Source organism: Vicugna pacos, chromosome 35 (assembly GCF_048564905.1).
Source record: "Vicugna pacos chromosome 35, VicPac4, whole genome shotgun sequence".
Taxonomy (NCBI): Eukaryota; Metazoa; Chordata; class Mammalia; order Artiodactyla; family Camelidae; genus Vicugna; species Vicugna pacos.
In genome coordinates, this window is record NC_133021.1 from 32,705,476 (window position 1) to 32,725,273 (window position 19,798).

Consider the following 19,798-nt stretch of genomic DNA (forward strand, 5'->3'; position numbering starts at 1 on the left):
GAGCTGTAGGTACTGTGCCGGCGCGGGCCCTGGGGGCCCGTCCCCGGGTGCGCAGGCGGCCGTGCTGGTGCTTCAGAGCCCCGTCCTTCCCGCAGGTGACGCTGTTGGGTGGGACAGGTGCTTGACTGCTTTCATTTAATTTAAACTGTGGTTAGAAATGGTTTTTACTGGTACCTCCTGTGGCCTTGACAGTTAAAGCCTCGCCGTGTATGCCGTCACTTAGCTCCGAGGAACGAGGGGCGTCTCAGCTGCATTCTCTTCGTCTGAATGCTGAGTCTTACAGTTGAGCCTGACAGACAGACTAGGCAGGTGGTCTGTCCCAGGAATTGGGGTGTTAACAGCTAGCATCACTCAGTGATGACCTCAGCTCAGTTCTCAGTCTCACGCTCCTTTTTTGGCCAGAGGATTCTTTCTTTGTTGTGGGAGCTTCCCTGTACCCTGGATGCACCTCCCTGGCGTGATGACCCAGAGTCTTCCAGGGCACAGGCTCACCCGCTTGAAAACCACTGCTTGTCTGCGTAAGATTGAGACTCCAGCCGGCCCTTCCCCTCGCCCTGTACTCATGCCGTGAGCTGCTGGCGCAGGCAGAGGCACAGGCTGGGTAAGCAGCACGTACAAAGAGCAGCAGGGCCTTCTCACGTTCTCCAGGCAGCTTATTTACTGAACAGCTACTATTTCCGTGCCAGGCCAGCGAGGTACGAAGGTGAGGAGCCTTCAGTTCCGGAAGAGGTGGCCTCTTGGGCTCTTCAGCAGGGGTCGCACGAGTGTGTCAGGCAGGCAGCACCTGGCAGGTGACAGGTGCCTGCCAACGTGCGTTTCCTTCCCCTTAGTAATTGAGCTCAGGGTACCAAGGATGGTGACGGTCCTCTTACTAGATTCTTAAACGAGCGGGCTTCTACACAAGCGCTAATGTAAAAATAATTAAAACTATTAGCTTCCTCCTCCTGAGACAATCACAGAACTAGTGCAGCCAGCACGCCCGGCTGAGGAGAGGGTGAGCAAAGCAGGAAAAAGGCTTTGAGAGACGTTTCTGTACAGGTCTCATGTGACCCCGTGGAGGGCCAGGTGCGAAGTCCAGTAACTGTCCTGTCGCTGCTGCAGGGACACCTCGCCCTGCAAGGGGACGCCCTGGGCAGGTCAGTGGGCCTAGGCTGACAGATCGAGGCCAAAGTGAGGTAAGTGTTCGGATTCCTCTGGAAGCTAGTCCTTCCGCAAAATGGCCTTCCAAATTTAAACTATAGAACGTTCTCTACAAATTTAATTTTTGCTATGAAGTCAATTGCAGATGCATATGAATGATTTTTAGTTGTCTTTTATTAAAAAAAGAAACAAATTAGTTACAAAAACCTTTGTTCCAAACAGATACTATGTATCTTACAAATGTTTCTGCTTAGTTTTAAGGACTACTGTAGAAATGATTTCTAATATAAATAAGTGATTATTTCTTCCTCAGCTGATTTTGTAGTGTACTAGCTACAAAAACTAAGTGAAAAATTTGTACCATTTAGGAAGAAAAAGTGTCACTTTATGTAGTGTTGCTTGAATAACAACAAATAAAACCATTTAGGAATATAGTTTTTACACTGGTGTTGGAACCTGTAAAACAGTGTAACGTGCATTACATGTGCCGTTCTGACCTTCACATGCAAGAACAAAGCTACTGATTAAAACGGGTTTTTTTGTTTTTGCTAGTTTTTGCTACAGTTGAGTACATTTGTAAAATTCTTATTTTTAACATTAAGTTCAATTAAAAGCTTTGAAGGCATACTGTTCAAAGTGAGAATAATTTAGAACAATGGCAATACTGCAGCCCAGAGCTGCTGGGGACCAGGCCAGACGTCCCAGCGACGTGAAGATGGAGGAGAGCCTTCCCGCAGGCTGCAGAGCACTGATCTGAAGTTCTGTGTACCTCAGAGGTTTTCAGGGAAAAGGGAAAATACTAATTTCTTGTTGGCATCAACGATGTCTACGTAAGCTACAGTTGAATTACCTGGTAAGTACAAAACTTGACAATAATTCCATCTTTAAAACCAAATAACCAGGAAGTATCTCATCAGCAGGAGGCTGCCTAAGGGGGAAACAAGTGTCCGCGTCTGGGTCACAGCAGCTCCTGGCCTGGCGTCAGACGGCCTGCAGGTGACACGGACGTCGTTCCCAAAGTAGGTCAGTTACCTCACGAGTGACACTTGAGTGATGTGATGCCATTTATGCCAGACCAGCAGCAGCTCCACCCCTAAGTAAGCAAACACTTGAGATCTGCAGCCTGATGTGTAAGGTGCAAGACAGTTGTCGCACAGCTGGTCGCTCACGGGTGACGTTACCTGCTGACAGTCCCTTGCTGGGAGTGAGGGCTGGGTCCTTACCAGTAGCTACTCCTAAATGGAGCGGCTACTTTTTGTATATTTTCAACAAAGTCATTTACGTCTGTGATGAGGATGCCACTATTTTCAAAGATTTCTCTGGAGACCACAGGCTTTTCTGTAAAAAAAAAAAATCGGTGAAAAATTCATCTACGTACAAAGTAGCAGAATCCCTTTAATTAAAAAAACCAAAAGACAAAAAAACCCACCCTCATGCACGTGAGGGGAATTCCAAAGCAGCCACCGCCCCAAGAGCGGGGAAGGGGGGGCTGCAGACCTGAGCAGTGACAGCTAGTCATTCCTTAAGGCGTCCTCAGAAGCCTGGAGCAGGGGGCTCCTAGCGAGACAGACCCCACGCTGCCTCCCGCCCCGCCGCGTGCGGTGCCAGGACACGCCGGGTCTGAGCCTGTTCGGCTGCCAACTGGGGCAGGTCCGCACGTCTTACGGTGCCCAGGGGCTCCACGCGGAGGACGTTCTCGAGCGGACCTACTGTGGCGTCGGCTGGTTGGATTTACCTGTTAGGAAGACGGCAAACCTGGCGTGGACATGCTGAACTTGCAGGCTTAGCAGGCACTTCAGGGGCTCGGTGTTTGCTGACGACCGAGAGTCACACTGGTGGTAGGGGAGTGGCTCGGTGATGTCCGCGCTCTGGCACGACTTCAGGATCAGGCTCTTCCTGTGTGCGGTCGGGTCCACCCTGGAGGAGGTGCGCAGACGCGCAGAGCAGGCCCGGCGTGGGAAAGGTACCTTCGTTTTCAGTTTATTCCTACACTTTCCCTAGACGTCGCTGCTGTCCCGCCGAGTTCCCGCACAACATCACAGGCGCGCCTACTCCTCCTCAGGTAAAATACGGGGGCCTCGTCCCACAGCAGGGGCCCTACGGTCACCTGCCACCGCGTCCACCCCTGCCGCTTGGCAGGCGTTTCTGACTAGTGGCCCTCCTCCTGCCTCGCCCCACAGCAGCGCCCCAAACCTTACGCTCTCTTCAGAAGCTCTACACTTAACTGTTGGTCAGAGTCACCGATTTCTTGGAAAAAAAGTAAGAACAAGATTTAAACTGAGGTGGAAAAGAACAAGGAATTCTAGCTGTTACATGATTTTAATGAAATTGGTGACTGGCCGTTTTTCCTTCCAGAGGAAAATGTTCCCGGGACTTCTCCCCCTCCGCCCTCGGTTCCGTCTCGCGCCAGCACGCGCACCTGGCTGGAGGGAGCCCCGCCCCACCCCGTCCCACAGCCCGTCACGAGCGCTAGCCACCCCCGAGCTTCCCTCCAGGCTTCGTCCTGTGTGCACGGAAAGGCCTAAGGTTGGCGCCACGCTGTACGGAGGTTTTACTTCTATTACTGAGTAGACGTCTGTATGTGCTTCTACTGGGTTAAGCTCCATGTGAGGTCGCTTTGCATCCCTTTAAAGGGCTGCGTCTCCGCTTAGCCCTGTGCTCGCCCAGAGGTGGACCTGAGGCTGCTGCTGTCTTTACCGATCCCCAGCCCTGGCTATAAACGTCTCTAGAAACAGTGGTTTTTAAAAGCTAGGTTTTTTTGGTTTTAGTTTTAGATAAATTCCTCCCCCACAAAGGTCAAAATAATATGGCGAGTTTTCTGAAAAGTTATTATTATCCAAGACTGGCAGGCTCTGAAGAGCAGACTCGGGTCCGAGGGCGACAGAAGGCCGCGCCCCCCCCCAACCCAGGCACGCGGGGGCCGCCTCCTCCCCTTAGTCCTGAGGGCGACCCTTCCCCCCCACCCCAGGCGCTGCCTTGAGCCCCTCCCTCGCTGGAGCCCCAGCACCAAAGCAGGAGCGGCCGCCAGGTCAGGGAGGGGCCTGCCGCGTGGACGGCCAGCCTCCCAGCCCTCGTCCCTGTACTGCCGACACCCGTGGGGCCCAAAGTGGTCCTGTGACTCATGTCCCCTCCTCTGTAGACCTCCCTGGGTCTCGCACCCCTGTCCCCTAGCAGCCAGCAGGCCTCTTCAGCCAAAGAACCAATCAAAACGCCGCGAAAACCCCACTCACACTTCTAAGAAGGCTCGCCTACTGACAGGCTACTGTTTAAAGTGAAAATTAAGGATACGCGTGTTTCATGCATCTTGTAACTCTGGCAACTTAAAATATGAGTAACTCAATTTTTAACAGACAGTAGAGCCTGAACTGACGACACTTCAGGGCTCCAGCGCCAGTGTTGCGCGGGCGCAGACAGTGCTACTCAAAGAAGGCGCCTCAAACTCATGGTTACGGTTACAACTTGCGCTTCCTCCACCGCAAGCCCTGCTTTAAGAACAAAACCCAGACGCCTGTCAACGGACCTATACACCGAGCGCAGCAGCCTCGCTGCCGTGAAGGCCTTACCTCACGTCTTCTCTCAGCTTCTTAGTTTCCCTGTAGTGAAGCAGCCACTTCCACTTCCCATTTCCATTTAGTTTCTCCAGGATTTTGACAATTTCCTTCAGTTGAACTACAGAATAAAGTTAAGTTTGACAAAAGAAGATGTGTTTTAGAATTTGGGGCTTGTCTGCTCACAGTCCAGTCACCGCTACTTGCGAGTAGCAGTGCCCCTGTTTGTGTGTGTGCCATCACTGCCCCTCTCACAGCCGGGCAGGACCGCGCCTGCTCAACCCCTGGCAGCAGGGGGCCGCGCAGCGGAGCACTGCCTGACGAGCAGCGACAGCGTCTAACGTACGAGATCATGCAGTTGGAACAAAACTAGGAGGTCCAGTTGCAACAGAAAAGCCAGGTCTAGGTTCCTAAACACAGAATCTACAACTACTTTCCTCTCCAGTTTCCATGCAACGTTCATGCTTGTTCAGGGATGTCCTCACCTTCCATCGTGTTCAGTTCTAACACGCTATCCAGGCCCGGCAGATTCTGATTATGTGTAAAGTGTCTGCCCTGTGCCCGAACATTCTTCCGTCAAGTTTGTTGCCCCAAAAGGACTTACATATGAGTGTTCAAGCAGATAACTGAAGACTTAGAGCCATTTTTTAGATTTCCACGGCACTGACAAGATGGTAGGGGTGACGGCAACAGAAATGGAAAAGAGGGCTGATTCTAAACAAATAGGTAGTTGACTTGATCTGGCAAAGGAAGGAACTGAACATAGCCAGATCTCAGAATCAGTAGTTTAGCCACATTACTGAGAGGTTTGGTCGTGAAGGGAATCAGTTAAAACAAGAGGGTAAGAACGTGCTCAGTGGGAACCAGAATCACGTCAGACTGCGTGCACGGCCAATGGAGCCCTGTTCAGTGGGTGGTGACTGCTGTAATAATCATTTCTTTTTGATGAAATAATTTTTGGGTCACTGAGTGAGGAGAAATTTGACTAGATAAGAAAGTTAAATAAAAGACTAACCTAAGGTTAAAGTTTCTAATATTGTGTCATCTGACACCACGAAGCCTCCCGTCCGCAGGAGCTCCTGGTGGGTGCCGTCGAGCACGTCCTCAGGGCTGTCCACTCCGGCAAAGATGACGCTGGGGAGATGCTTCAGCTTCAGCAAAGAGGGAATCTGGGAAACAGGAAAGGGCCCCCCAGTGAAGACAGGTTCAGTGGGTCACTTCTGTCCATTTTATTCCAGATTCAGAAATAGCGGGAAATACCTTTAACCTTGATGACTGAGCGGGAATCCTCCCACACGGGAGGAATAAACTGTTCATTAGCAACACTGCAGACTCATTAAAGTCAGTTAATTACAAAGTGGTCTCTCCCGCTCCAGAGGCAGAGAAGGCGGGGCCCGGAGTCGGGCGGGTGGCCAGCTCAGCACCGCTCGCCCCGTCGCAGCCTGGCGCAGGTCAGTCAGTGCTCTGGGTTCCGGTCCCCCTGACACAGGCTGGTGCCCGCCCGGCCCGTAGGTTACACCTTCTTGGGGCAAGCAATTACTTTTATTTAACCAACATGTAAATATGGTAACAAAGAGTTAAGAAAATTTTCACAAATCCTTTTAAAGCAAAATTTGTTACTGTTAGGCAAGATGCAGATTCATATTTCAGGTGAGGAAACTCACCACTATGTCTCTTCACTGAACTTCTCCATTACTTTCTATGAGAACTAACCCTGAGACGTAATGTGCCCCGTAAATACCCTGGTAAATGACAACAGAGTATCACCTCAACCCCACTGCCTTCCCCCCAGACTCAGTGGAACTGTGGTTTAACTTACTCCCTAAATAAAAAGGCAGTGATGAGTCTGAGAACTATAGAACGTAAGGTGCCCGGACACGCTTCTTTCAAGAAAGTGGCTGGAAACCTACCTGGTGCAAGTGCGACGCTATGTCCTCGTTTCTGATGATGACCATCAGCGTGTCCTCCTCTCTGCGAGGAGCCTGGCAGAACCGCTGCGGGTCCGCTTCCACGTGGCCCCCTTTCCTCAGGATGTTCTGAAAGAGTTACAAACAGCCGTCACTACACGACGGATACTGCGCACAACTACTTGCAGGTTTACTGAGAACCTTAGGGGCGCACGCTGTTCACTGAGTTACATCCCAAAGGCATCGTCAATGGCAGCCTGGCTCCGCACTGGGTGAGCCTGGACCTCAACGACCCCCGGGGTATCACTGACACTGGGCTTTCCAAGTTTATTTCAGAGGCAAAGCACTTGATGAGCCCTTCGTGTCCACAAGGGCTGAGTCTTCTGAAACACGAGACTCGTACACACACAAGTCTCACCCTCTTCGAGGGAATCACCCTGGGGAGGCAGACACTACTCCGAAAATGCCACCTCCGGTCATGACGTTCCTAGAGCTCCTGACAATACCCATGATGCCTCTGCACGGCTTCGAGTGCCACGAACACGGGCTCCTTCTGGAGAAGCCAGCAGTCCCCCGGATCCGGGCGTCTCTCTTCCCCGGAGGAGAGTGGGAGACGCCCGCGGTGCTGCTGGGCTTCCGAACGCTGCTGCGACGCGGTCTCCCGTCCCCCCGCGCAGGACCGCCCTGCAGTGAGACGGCCGGGAGGGTGAGCTCATGTAGTTCCAGAGGTCCCTTAACCTCCAGCTTTGTTGTGACTTTGACGTTGTTTCCATGTAAAGGATTCTGGAGGTTTACCAAAAACACTGTCCGAGCATCCCTTCTTGTTTCCTTTATGAAAATAAGGTGTTACTTTGGTCTCCCCTGGATCTCAAAACAACTAAAAGTTTGACTATTTCAATTCTTCACTCAAAATGTACAGCAATGTCTTTTCAAAGACATCCGTACAGGTAAGATTTCTTTTAACGAAGAGCCCACTAAAATATCTAAATATAAATCCTCACTTATTTTACTAAGAAACTATTTGAATAATACATTTTCTGTTATGTTGAACATTTTCATCAGATCTGTGGAATTCTGGGCTATTCTGTCATGTGCTGTATTTGGACAGTAATAAACTGTCTTCCGAGAAACGGGGGCTTGACGCCCTGTCACTAGCGAATGCTTCCGGGCTCCAGGACAGACGCACTCTCCACAACAGCTTTCTGAGCTTTTCAAAACACTTTGCTCTTGATCACACTTTACTCTCAAATTTATAATGTGTCTACTCTGTCACTTGAAGGTCAGTTTTAACCTTTGCACAAAATCTTATTTTTTTGTTGTACGTAGAGGCCACATGATGGACTGAAAGCCATTTAATGCTCTAGTTTTTCAGCTACACCGCTCACTGAAATGGCGTGGGACTGTAGCAGAGACAACAGGAGGCGGAGGGCGTGGGGGGAGCCAGATCTGGCAACTGTGAAGAACCATGGACAATGAAAGGGTCCCTGACGGGGAAAAACCAGTTATACAGAAGGTTGGGTTCCACAGATTTGGAAACAAAGAAATAAAAATCCTATTTAAATGGCACAGCAGGAAGCACTGGCTACCTTGCAGGAGGCTACGCTGGAGGCCTGAAGCCGAGGCCTGCCCCCCCCAGCTCCCCAGTCTGTGCTCTGCCTCCCAGCGCAGGTCCCCCTCTTAATGCAGACACGCTGCTCGTCACCTTTCAGAAACACTTCTCAGTGCCTCCCACCACCTGCAGCCTCTCCGCGCCCCTCCAACCCGCCCAGCTCGGTTCCGAGGACCACGCTGCGCCCCAGGCGCTGCCCGGCCCCGAGGACCCGCCCCGGGGTCACTGACAGCTGCGGACGCTTCCCGCTCCTCGGAGGCTCAGCACTGACGGGTTTATCACTGGACACCCTCACCACGGGCCAGACACCCTAGGCTCAACACAGGACTTAGCAGGGCCGTAGGCCTGGGTGAACTGTCTGAAACAAACCTAGCCAAGCCTTCAGAACCGAGTCTTCCTGACCCAGCCGCCCACACCTGGGACAAGAGCATCAGTTCCCTGAGAAAACGTCCCTCAGCCCCCAAACCAGGCCCCCTGCCCTCAAAACAACGCTGACTCGCCTGCACCGCTGTTGTACGTCTGTGTGTCTGTTTCTTTTATCGTGTTTCTCTTGGCTTGTTAGACCCGATGGATCAGGACAGAAAGGCGACAGGCTCCAACACAGACACGGAGAAGGACCCTGTCGTCTGGGCCGGCGCCTGCTGTGAGGGGGGCCTGAGGGAGGTGCCGGTCTGCGGGGAAGAGGGGCTGGCAGGGCCGGGGCTGAGCTGCAGGTGGGGAGCGTGACTGCGCACAGGGTGCGGGACTGAGCCCCCTGCCCGGCAGCCAGAGACAGAGCGGCGGCTTCGGCACAGAAGGGTGAGCCTGGTGGTGGTGCGCTGCAGGGGAGACTGTTTGTTTAATGGAGGTACTGGGGATGGAGCCCAGGACCTCATGCAAACTAAACACGCACTCTACCACTGGGCTATACGCACCCACTGCCCCGCCCTGTTTTTGAAACGGAAACAGAGATGTGTGTGTGCGAACGGACACATACGGGTACTTCCTGGTCCTGCCCGCTGGGAGGACGCGGACACAGTGACACCAGTGGCACGGAGTTCACCCAGTGCCCTGACCTTGATGCCAAGTGCTGTTCTCCACTAACAAGAATCCCAGCTCCTTGGAGAAACGGTGGACTTCAAGGCTGGGGCAGGGGACACGCGGGCTGAGCCTGCACCACCACGCGGCACCTCAAAGGGAGACGTGTCAGAAGAATTACAGGCACTTCCCACCAGGACACAAGCAGCCAGCTTACAGGGACTCCCAGGGCTGGGTCTGGGACAATCGGAGCAGGAGAAGGAACAATGAAGGGCCAGGTGGTAACTGAGTCGGGTAAGAGGGAACCCTGGTCCATGCCGAGAGAAGTAAGTGGATAAATAAACAAGAGGAAGAGAAGGGAAAGCAACGAGCATGTGTGCAAAGAACAAGGGCGTCAGTGTCCCCCCTTGGCACCCGTCACAGTTGTTACCTCATCCAGGCAAGTGTCTCTCATGGGAGTCACACCCGCAGAGTGAATGGCGGCCAGTGAACGGCCTGAGGAGCAGGGTATTTACATCCCCCCAGGAGCCCCATTTACTAACAAGGACAACACGCTGATGAGTTAACTCTGCGCTTAAGCAAGTGAAGAGTGAGCACACCAGGAATGGGTCAGGGCACCATGTGTCCCTCCTGATGTGCCACGCTCAGAAGAACACATCCCACCTGGTCTCCTCACGGAAAGTGCGTGAATCACCAGGAAACGAGGGACAAAGGCACGCCCATCAAACACCTGGCCTCGGTCTTGCCAGGGAGTGGCAAACGGCGCCACTGCAAACTGACAGACACGACAAGCAAGGACCCGAGAGGCTGCACGTGGGGCTGCAGGTGCTCAGCGTGACGTTCAGATGGTGCCAGGGTCATGCGGGCGAGTCCGCACACTCAGCCCCCACACACTCGCGTGGTGGCTCCCCGGGTGGCAGACACCCTGTCAGCCTCAATCCGAGGGCACCCGTGTCTGCAGCACACGGTCAACTGGTTCAGAAATGTTAACAGCAGGACATCTGGGCGATGGGCACTGTTTCTGCAACCTTCATGTAAACTGAAAATAAAGTTTTTAACAAAGAACGCCGTCTTTTCTCAAAATACAAGAGAAATTCTGAGACGATAAAGTGAGACATTCTGGCTCCTACCAACTAAGGGTTTCACCACAGTTCCATCACTTAGATTTAAGGACCACGTTCACCAGAACATACATACAAAGTCCTACATACAAAGTAAGAAAAAAAATCCAAAACCAAACAGGTCCCTCTCAACTAGACACACTGATGGAGGAACACAAGCAGTGATTTTTTAGAAATCTGAATTTTACCTTTGGACTATGTTTGTGTTAACGTTTGAGTATGTCTGCCCTGGCGCTGTTCTGTGACAGTCAGTCACTGCACTAATTCTGGAAAACAGCACACATCTTTAAACACAGGACAAACTGCCGATCCCTGAGGCCTAACATTCTGTGTGCAGTGAAGGACTGAGCTGTGGAGCTCACAGACCCCTTCACGTCACGGCCACTTGCTGAGCCCGAGAAAGCTGCATGACATAACAAACCAAGTTAGATGCAGTCAGAATAGCGTGAACGCTAAGAAAGTGCTGGCACTTTACCTTCGTTCGCACAAAGAATGCCCTGTCCTCCGTCTCGACGAGATGGAAGAGGAAGGTGCTCGTGCAGGCCTCTTTCACCACCCTCTCCAGTTTGACACGCAGACTGGTGCACAGGTCCGAGACCATGTCCTCGTAGGAGGCCGGCCTCGCCGGGGAGGGGCCCAGCTCACAGGGCGCGGCCTCCCCAGGAGCACCGGCCGGCCCCTTGTCTGGGAGGACGGCCTGGTGGCTGTTGGCCATCACCTTGTTGAACTCGGCGTATTCGCTGAGGATGAGGGAAATGTCACTCCGGGACTCCTTCAGAGTGCTGTTGTATCTCAGTTTGTTGAGGTGGAAAGAAACAGTCTGGCTTCTGTCTGAGTTCCTCAGACGATTTCTACCGTAGCCGCACCTCTCATTCCAGGAGGGACGGCTCCCACGGCCAGGCGTGTGGGTCCTCGCCTGCCGACTCTGGTGTCTGGTGTCCTTGTGCACGACTGTCACCACAAGGGGACTCCTGCTCCGGGAGGCAGGGTGCCCCAGGGGATCGGGGGCTGACGTCAAAGGGAAGGCCCCGGCGGCAGTTGGGAGAGGGGGCTCCTTTGGAAAAACAGTGGTGGCAGGGGCGGGAAGCCAAGAACCTCCACCCTTCACAATCTGATTTAGCTTATATGCAAAGCGCAGATACTCCAGATCCAGAGTGTTCTGGGTGAGGCTGTCTGCTGCCTGCACAGCATCCGTCCAGAGGCTCAGCGGGCCCCACGTCGCCCAGATGCTGGGCTGCCCCCTCAGGCTGGGCAATGTTCTCGAGGCTTCCTTGAGCTCCTTTGTCACAGTGAAGTTGGCGTAGGACCTGGGTACCCCGCAGAGATCTCGGATCTGGACGTAACAGGGCACACGCACGTCTTCTTTCTTAAGCCCAAGGGGCCAGCTCCTGGGAGGGACGCAGGCCTGCGGCCCAGGGGCCTGGCCAGAGCAGCCCCAGCCATCACCACCGCTGCTGTTCAGGCTCCGAAAAGTGTCAGAATCGCCTTTTGAAGCACCTTCTTTTTTCTTGGAGTGACTGCGTCGCGAAGCACAGGAGTCTTCCGTGTCTGATTTGGGGTTTCCACAGTCACCAAGAAAGTCCTGATCCGAGTCTCCGGAGAGCGGTTCATAATGGATGGCACAACTCATCCCGATATCCATGCCTCCGCCCAGGGCCTCAGACTCCCCCTTGGCCCCTCGCCCCTCGCCTGAGGTCTCATTTTCTGTCTGCTCTTCAGAGACCCCACACACAAGAGGGGAACGAGATTTGGGAACAAAGGACGCAGACGGCTCTTCACTGCTATTCTCACCGTTTACCGCCGTTGTCTGGTAGGAATCGGTGCGTAAATACAAGGGGAGAAGCCCACCACTCGGCAGGCCCTGCGCCTCACACGTGGCCCTGTCCTGCAGCGCGCAGACGGGCTTCTGCCTGCCTTCTGGAGGGGCGGCGGTACTCAGCTGAGTGCCCGCGCTGCCCAGGTGGCTGGCTCTTCCATGTAACTGACCTTCAGTGTCATTATTCTTGAGCAAACTGGCCATTCTGACGACGGAGATTTCCTCAGTTTGAAACCCTGTCTCCATGTTTAAGGGGCCTGGACAGTAGGCTACCGCGGCGCTGTCTGAGGACAGGGCGGGCCTGGGCACCTCCGCGCGCACGCAGGCCGGGGCAACGCTGGCTGCAGCAGCTGGGCCGGAGCTCAAGGACTTAGCTGGCAGGTAAGAGCCTGCATCCGATTTCAGATCGCTGCTCATGAACTGCTCCTTACCACTCTTCAGGCCGGCCTGCTGTCTTAGTGACACACTCACACCACTTGGGGCGGAAAGAAATGTGTCAGGGAAAGACTTACTGTCTGTCATCTTTCTGGGGCTGGGTGGAGGCTCACCGGTCCCCAGGACAAGATGGCACAGGTCGGCGTCTCTGCTGTCTGTGCTCACTGGCTGCAGTGGAGTTCCCAATGTTGCCAGGGTTTCTGGAGAATCTCCGTATTTGGCAGCAGAAGCAGGCTGGCTTAACTCCGCATCACAGAATGGCACCTTTTCTGAGAAAGAGAAACCCTCACCACGCTCAGCTGGGACCACTTTCTCGGTTACTCGACCAGGAAGGGTTAAATACCTATCTTCTCTTCCTGGGCGATTTCTGAATGTGGGAGGCGTCTCAGCAGAGAGCTGCACCTGCTGCGCCTGAGTTATGTCACCGTGTCCCACTGGATGGGTCACACCAACAAAGACATTTTCTGTTCCTGTTGTGGCCAAGTCCACTGACTTCATCTGGGAGAACTTGTCACTTTTCCTACACTGTGTGTCAGAGAGTTTTAAACTACCTGGGGACACGGCCCGAGCTGGCTGTGCTGCTTCACCTGGTGCCTGGGGGTCAGGACTAGAAGCTGGTGACACTTCTTCAATGAAAGAAGCGAAGGGGAAGTCTGAGGCCACGTGAACCTCCTCTGCAACCCCAAGGGCACATGTTTCTTTAGAAAGTAGCAGAGTCACTGTGGATAAATTGTCACCTTCTCCCTCCTCCTCTTCCAGTGGTCCCGCTGACGTATTACCAGGAGAGCCCCCGTCTCCTGGCCCAGTTACTTCCTCCTCCGGCTCCTGAAGCTCGAAGCCGGGTAACGGGGCCGCCCACCCTCCTCCCGTTCCACCCGCGGGTACCTCTGTGCGGCTCATGGGCGGTGACACTGCAAAAGTCAGGTCAAGGTCAGTGTCTTCCTCGGACAACTCGAGGCTGACCTCCTCTCTCTTCGTGGGTAGGCTGGTTTGCTGGGTAAGTGCTGAATTATATGATCCAGATCCCCTGTTGTCACTGGTTAGACCACTCCTGTGTCCCTTGGGTTCTGAAGAGCCATCCACTGCACTCCTCACTGACGGGACGCGGCCAAGGGGATGCTTTCTCCCCGAGGAGGCGGGGGCTGACGAGGAGTCTACGTCTTCAACCTGGGACGGCTCTATGATCTCTTCTGAAGAGATGCTCAAGAGACTCTGAGTCTGCAGGAGAAATTCTTGAGACAGTTTCATTTCCTCTATCGGTAACGAACAATTAGAACTTTTAACTAATGATAATGCCACTGAGTTATCAGGCGGCGATGGTGAGCCTGGAACAGCCTGCTCCTTCGGTAATGAACATGTTTCTTTAGCAAGCGTCTCTCCATTTACTGAGGGTGCACAAAGGTGCTTAGTGCCTTTCTGTCCTGGCACGGCTAGAGAGGGGAGGGCCCTAACACTCTGTGTGTGTGCCTTTTCAAATGCGGGTGCAGGATGTGGAAGACTCGAAGACTGTATCAGCTCCACGTTCAAGGCTGTAGCTTTCTCAGGCCTGCTTTCAGCCTCTGTCTGCACCGGCACATAGGCACTTTTTTCAAAAGTGAGAGTAACTGGCTCCAGATTGATCATCACACACCCCGTATCATCCCCCCTTCCCGCCGAAGGCTGGCGTTCTTTGTTTATGGGGCTGGCACGCTGGACGAGGCCCTGCAGAGCACCTGCTTCTGTCTGCACTGCTGCATGAAAAACATCAACCTCGCCCTGAAGGGTGCCATACACAGACTGCTGACAGATCACTGGTGGACTGCTGGCCCCATCACACGTCTTGGCGAACATGGTCTGTGTGACAGCGTTGTTGTACGAAGTTACTCGTGTGCTATCAAGTGGCTCAAAGGCTTTATCTTCACTAGGAATCGAGGGTCCATTAGTCTGGGAGCCTCCGATGCCAGAAAGCACGCGACCAGAAGTCTCTACTTTCTCTGATGTCTCTTGCTTGGCTTTTCCTGCACTTATCTGAAATAATAAAATAATTAAAAATCAAGCGTCAGTTTTTTTAAAAAACACTCATGTACATGAAGAACAGAAGAGACAAAGGTCAATTTCAGTTTGCTGTGTTCTTCTCAATCTTCACAGCAGAGACGAGGCACAGCCCTCTTTTGGGTCCGTGTCAAACGCCCCACAAACAGGAATCTGTTTCCTTTCAATGCATACACAGGTGGGAGCTCAGAAACCTCCTTGACTGCACAGAACCTCCGCTTTTTTCTTTCAAATGGAATTTTGGGAGGAAAAGGGACCAGACCGTGGACCATTTAAGGACTTCAAAATGCAGCCCTGTTACATAGCACCACTTAACTCAGGAAAGCAGCACTAGAGGAAGAACCACTCAATTAACTTTGTCAGTAAGATTAAATTGACTTTTAAAGCAAAGAATAACTTATTTTAAACACCAGCTTTCAATCAGGCAATAAGCACACGGTCACCCGGCGCTCTCCCACGAGGAAACGGCGATCTCGCTCTCGCGCTCAGAGCGCGCTGGTCAGCAGCTTTCCCAAGCTGTCCGTCTCCATTCTGCTAAATAGAGGTCCCTTAGCTCCGAGCTAGCTTTCTGGCTTCTAACTGGAGAGAGTCTCTCTCTCATTATAATGCTTTCCAATTCGACAGAGCAATAGAGAACACAGTGTGGTTTGCAGGAATAAACTAAACCAAAGGGCCTGAAGCATTTAGGGTAAACATTCAAAGAAGCCCCTGTGACCCTCCCCATCTCGCTGTGGCCGATGAAGCCGGGCCACAGTGAAATCCAGGTGGTAATAACCTTGACATGTTTATAGTGATACATTTTTTAATCATAGGCGAAGTCTGATCATTTTAAAAAGAACTGCTAAATGAAACAGCCAACTGAAGGCAACACGCCCCTGGTTTCGAACACTTACTGTGCTGGAGTCGTCTTCACACCTACGTTCCCACAGAATAAAGGAGTGGAACAGAACTGTACGTGCACCTGTACAACAAGGCACGGCGTCCAAGAAGATTATGGGGGAACATTTGCAGGTATACACGACGGGAAGTGTTAGGTGCATGAATTTTAATATTCTGCCTTCTACTTCTTAATACTCTTCCACGTTTGCAAAAAATCATTCCTAACATCCTAAAGTAAAATTAGCACTGGTGATGGTTAATATACATTACCAGAACAAAGACTACTTCATAAGAAACCAGTGTATACATAGGGAATAACTGGAGTCTGCCTAACCAAACTACAGATGTTTTCTGATTCTAAACTAGTGACTCTTTACTGGATTTTATGCGTCTCTTTGAGAATAAGATGAAATTTATGGATCCCATCCTCGGAGAACCCCACTCCCCACATAACATATACAGATGTGTGCACATGTGAACACAACACCTGTAGGTACACATATGACAGACACACACACACACACACACACACACACACAGAATGCGGCACTGGGAGACCTCCAGGTCGTCCAGGTTCAAATCTTGGCCTGACAGCTCACTCCCTGTGTGACTTCAGGCCATTCTGTGCTGCTCCGCCCTCAGTCTCCTCATCTACAAGGTGGGGAGACACGGTCCTCACCCCCCCAGCTGTGTGGGATTCACTGATTACTGTGAGCAAAGCGCTCAGACTGCCCTCTGGCCCCGAGCACGCAGCTCTTCGCTCGATGAAGAGGAGCAGCTGGGGACACTCACAGATCCTCTGAGGCTCACCCTCGCACCTCCATGTTGGCCCAGGTAGAGACTCAGTGTTGACACGGGTCCTGCAGGCACCCGAACCCACGCAAAATTATCCTGGAATAAACCTGGGCTGAAAGCTTAAAAAGGCAGGTATTCTGTCAACCCATTTACTTAATATTTTGATTGAGCTTTGATTATCTGGCCTGGCTGAAGATCAGCTGAGAACAGGGGAATGAAACAAAGTGTATTTTCCACATGCACCAACAGTTATCGGCAGACCTGTGAAAGGTCTGGTACTTGATTTACTGTCCCAGTATTTTCTTTTAAAAACAATTCTAATATACTCAATTCTGGTTCACTTTAAGGTCTGCTGAAGATTTTTGATGTTTGTATTAGCACACGTGATCCGTAACCACCACTCGAGGCAGGACGGGACAGGCAGTACCCACCTCTTTTCAAAGGCAGTAAGCGCAGCTGAGCGCAGGCGTCAGAAGCCCCGCCTCCCCCGGGGAAATCGAGGCCTTGTTTGCAACGTGATTTCACATATTAAAAAAGTTTTCTTCAAACTACCAGCATTTACAGCATTCAGGGTTACTTACCTCACCGTTACTAGAACAGATGTAATTCTGGCTTTCTGGGGTCTCCAGATGACCCTCTGTCACAAAAACTTCTTTCTGCTCACTCTGCAGCCAGAGCTCCAAGCCCCTCGCGGGCGGTGGTCTCACGAAAGGAAGCAGGGAGTGCGTGTCGGGGAAGGATGCCTCGGCAGCACGACCCCCCGGAGCCCCCCTCGCCTCCAACAGAGGGTCCGCAGGGCACCTGTCCACGCAGGAGGGCTCCTCGACTTCACCGAATTCAAACGAGTCTAATGTGCTGTTTATAGACACATATTTTGCTGGGTTGCTGTGCTCTACCACTTTTCGGGACGATCGTACGACCTTGTTTTGATTGCTGTAAAACAGAGCTACCCACGTGTGAAGTAAAAGCTTCACTTCTTCCACGCCATCAGGCAAGTCAGTGTTCCAGGGCCTGAGATTGTAAAGAGAACAAAAATCACCAAAAATGATTGTTTTAGTTGATTGTCTCATCAAAGGCAAATGCCTTCATTATCAATGTTAGGTTTTGTATTCATTTTGTATTTTACAAATTACATGAACGTGAAACAATGAGTAAGATAAAAATGAAGTTGATTTAACAATTATAATGAGTATAATTCATTCTTTGACAGAGGAAGGAACAGAAAACCAGAACTTTAAAAGTGATTTCTTTTTAATCATAACACCCCTAAGCTGTACGACCGTGATCAGAACACTGGCTCCCCACTCCGCCCAGGACGTCTCTCGTGTTCCATGCAAACTCTCTCTGGACACAGCACACATGTTAAGTGAATCAGGGTTCCAGCAGCTTTCCAAACCCTCATCTCCTTGCTTCTGCAGTTTAAATATGACACTTCAAAGACTCACAGACATCTCAAAATGGAAAGCTGTTCACAAGGCTAAAGTCATCTCCCAAAAGTTCTCCATGTGATCACTAACAGACAGTGGCAAAACCAGCCTCGTATTCTTTTGTTTGTTTGTTTGTTTATTTTAATGGGGGAAGGTAATTTTAGGTTCATTTACTTTTTTAAACCGAGGTCCTGGGGACTGAACCCAGGACCTCGTGCATGCTAAGCAGGCACTCTACCACTGAGCCACACTCTCTACCCTCAGCCTCATATTCTCAACCGTCAGTAAACACGACTGCCTTGTATTATTACGAGCTGCTGGACTTCACACACACACACACTGCTGTCTCCCTCCCTGAAGTCTGTCACAAGTAGCCCTTCTCACTGCCTTTACCGTCACGCCCACTCACCCATGCAACGCTCTTACTACAGTCTTCTCCAGTGGATTATTGGTGTATTTGCTGTCTAAGCTGAACACATAATCTGTTTCACACTTGAAAGTGACCTTAAAGGAGCCGTCGCAGCTGAACACGGTGTGAGAGCAGGAAAAGTCTCTCAGGCTGGAGGGCAGCAGTCTGCCCCTGTGCCTGAGCGCCGGGTCCTCGGACAGCTTCTGCAGCGGGGAGGTGCTCTGCTGATGCCGAAATGGCATCACCTTCCCCACGGGGGTTCCTGCTTCGGGGCCTTTTGTGCCATTCTTGGCAAAGGCAGGGCCTGGTGCCCCTCTCTGCTGCAGGTGCCTCTTCGAATGTTCTGCAAGGAGCAGGGCATAGGAATGCTCCACAGCAACAAAAGAGCTCTGGCTCGAGTCGGAACTCTCCAGCGTTTCCTCGGGAAGTGCCGACCGGGCTTCGGCAGGGGCCTGACTGCCAGGCTCCAGGCTCCCTTCCTCCTGGCTGACCGCGGGGTCCGGCGTCGGGCTGCTCTCCTTATCAGGAGAGGACTTAGGTAATGGTCCACCTTTTGGACTTCTAACTCCTCTGTGGTATTCATGGTCTGATGTACCGTGCAAAGAATGTTCTTTAGAAAGCAAAGCATCGTTTTGTGGCAACTCAGGGGAGCAGGGAAAGAGTCTGGGCTCCGGTGACGCTGTGGAAGAGGTAGCAGCACGCAGTGCCAGATCAGCCAACATGTTCAGGGCCTGAGAGTCACAGCTGACAAGGGAGGCTTCAGGTGGGGCTTTCTGAGCCACTGTGATATCTTCTGGTTGAGCTGTATTTATGGTAAGAACATGCTCCTGACCATCTGAAGTTTCTGATTGAAGCTGTGAGGCAGTTTCTCCTTTGGCTTCAGTATAAAAGAAAAAAAAAAAGACACATAACATTTGATTTCCACAGCATTAATTCTTTGTCCTATTACTACGGCTTGGTGAAAATCAACAGTTAAGTCAATATATTTAAAAAATCGATTATGTTGCATAAATTGTATACTAAAATTTTGCTATCAGACAGGTCTCTTGCAACTCTCAGATGCATTATAACGTATTTACCAGAGGAACAAGTCTTAAGGATTTAAAAAGAAATCACACTTCAAAAATGCATGTACTGAACTACACACAAGGCATACTACTCAGCTAAAGAAATACAGAGAAAAAAACAAAAACAAGTAAGGAAAATGAGCGTCCTGCCCTCAGAGAGCTTACAATCTAGTAAAAAGAATGTCTAAGTTTGAAACGTATACTGTAGTACGTTAACATACTTATCTTAGAATCATTTTCCTTAACATGTTATTAGAGAAATCACCTAAATTCAAAATAGAGATGATTTTTAACCATCATGTTTAACCATTTTAAACATCAGCTAAATCATGTTTAGTTATAATGTGTAATTGATATGAATAAAAAAAGTCATAAGAGTATTCAAAACTGCCAATTAATTTCAAGTTTTAAAACTTTAGTTTCTGCAATGAAAACATTTCCTCTCTATTTGCAAAACAGCAAATCTCCTCACTTACTGATAATCAGACACACCCATCTGCCTCTAATTTGGAGAACTGGCGTTCTCAGGACACTGACTCAGCCTTCCTCACTGCGGTCCTCACGAAGGACAGAGTTCACAGCAATACGAGGCATGAG

General features: G+C 51.3%; 1 protein-coding gene across 2 annotated transcripts in view; it reads right to left on the reverse strand.

Moving 5' to 3' along the window:
* Positions 1-1,296: 1,296 nt before the first annotated feature.
* TASOR2 (transcription activation suppressor family member 2) overlaps positions 1,297-19,798 on the reverse strand; it is a 60,420-nt gene continuing 41,918 nt past the window's right edge. For both annotated transcript variants that reach the window (XM_072955217.1, XM_072955215.1), the window contains 8 exons: positions 18,135-19,011; positions 16,880-17,309; positions 10,818-14,600; positions 6,599-6,724; positions 5,704-5,857; positions 4,704-4,809; positions 2,876-3,057; positions 1,297-2,478 (listed from right to left, as the gene is read on the reverse strand). In XM_072955217.1, the coding sequence (XP_072811318.1) occupies positions 2,360-2,478; positions 2,876-3,057; positions 4,704-4,809; positions 5,704-5,857; positions 6,599-6,724; positions 10,818-14,600; positions 16,880-17,309; positions 18,135-19,011 (5,777 nt within the window). In that variant the 3' untranslated portion in view covers positions 1,297-2,359. The remainder of the gene's footprint in view (positions 2,479-2,875; positions 3,058-4,703; positions 4,810-5,703; positions 5,858-6,598; positions 6,725-10,817; positions 14,601-16,879; positions 17,310-18,134; positions 19,012-19,798) is intronic.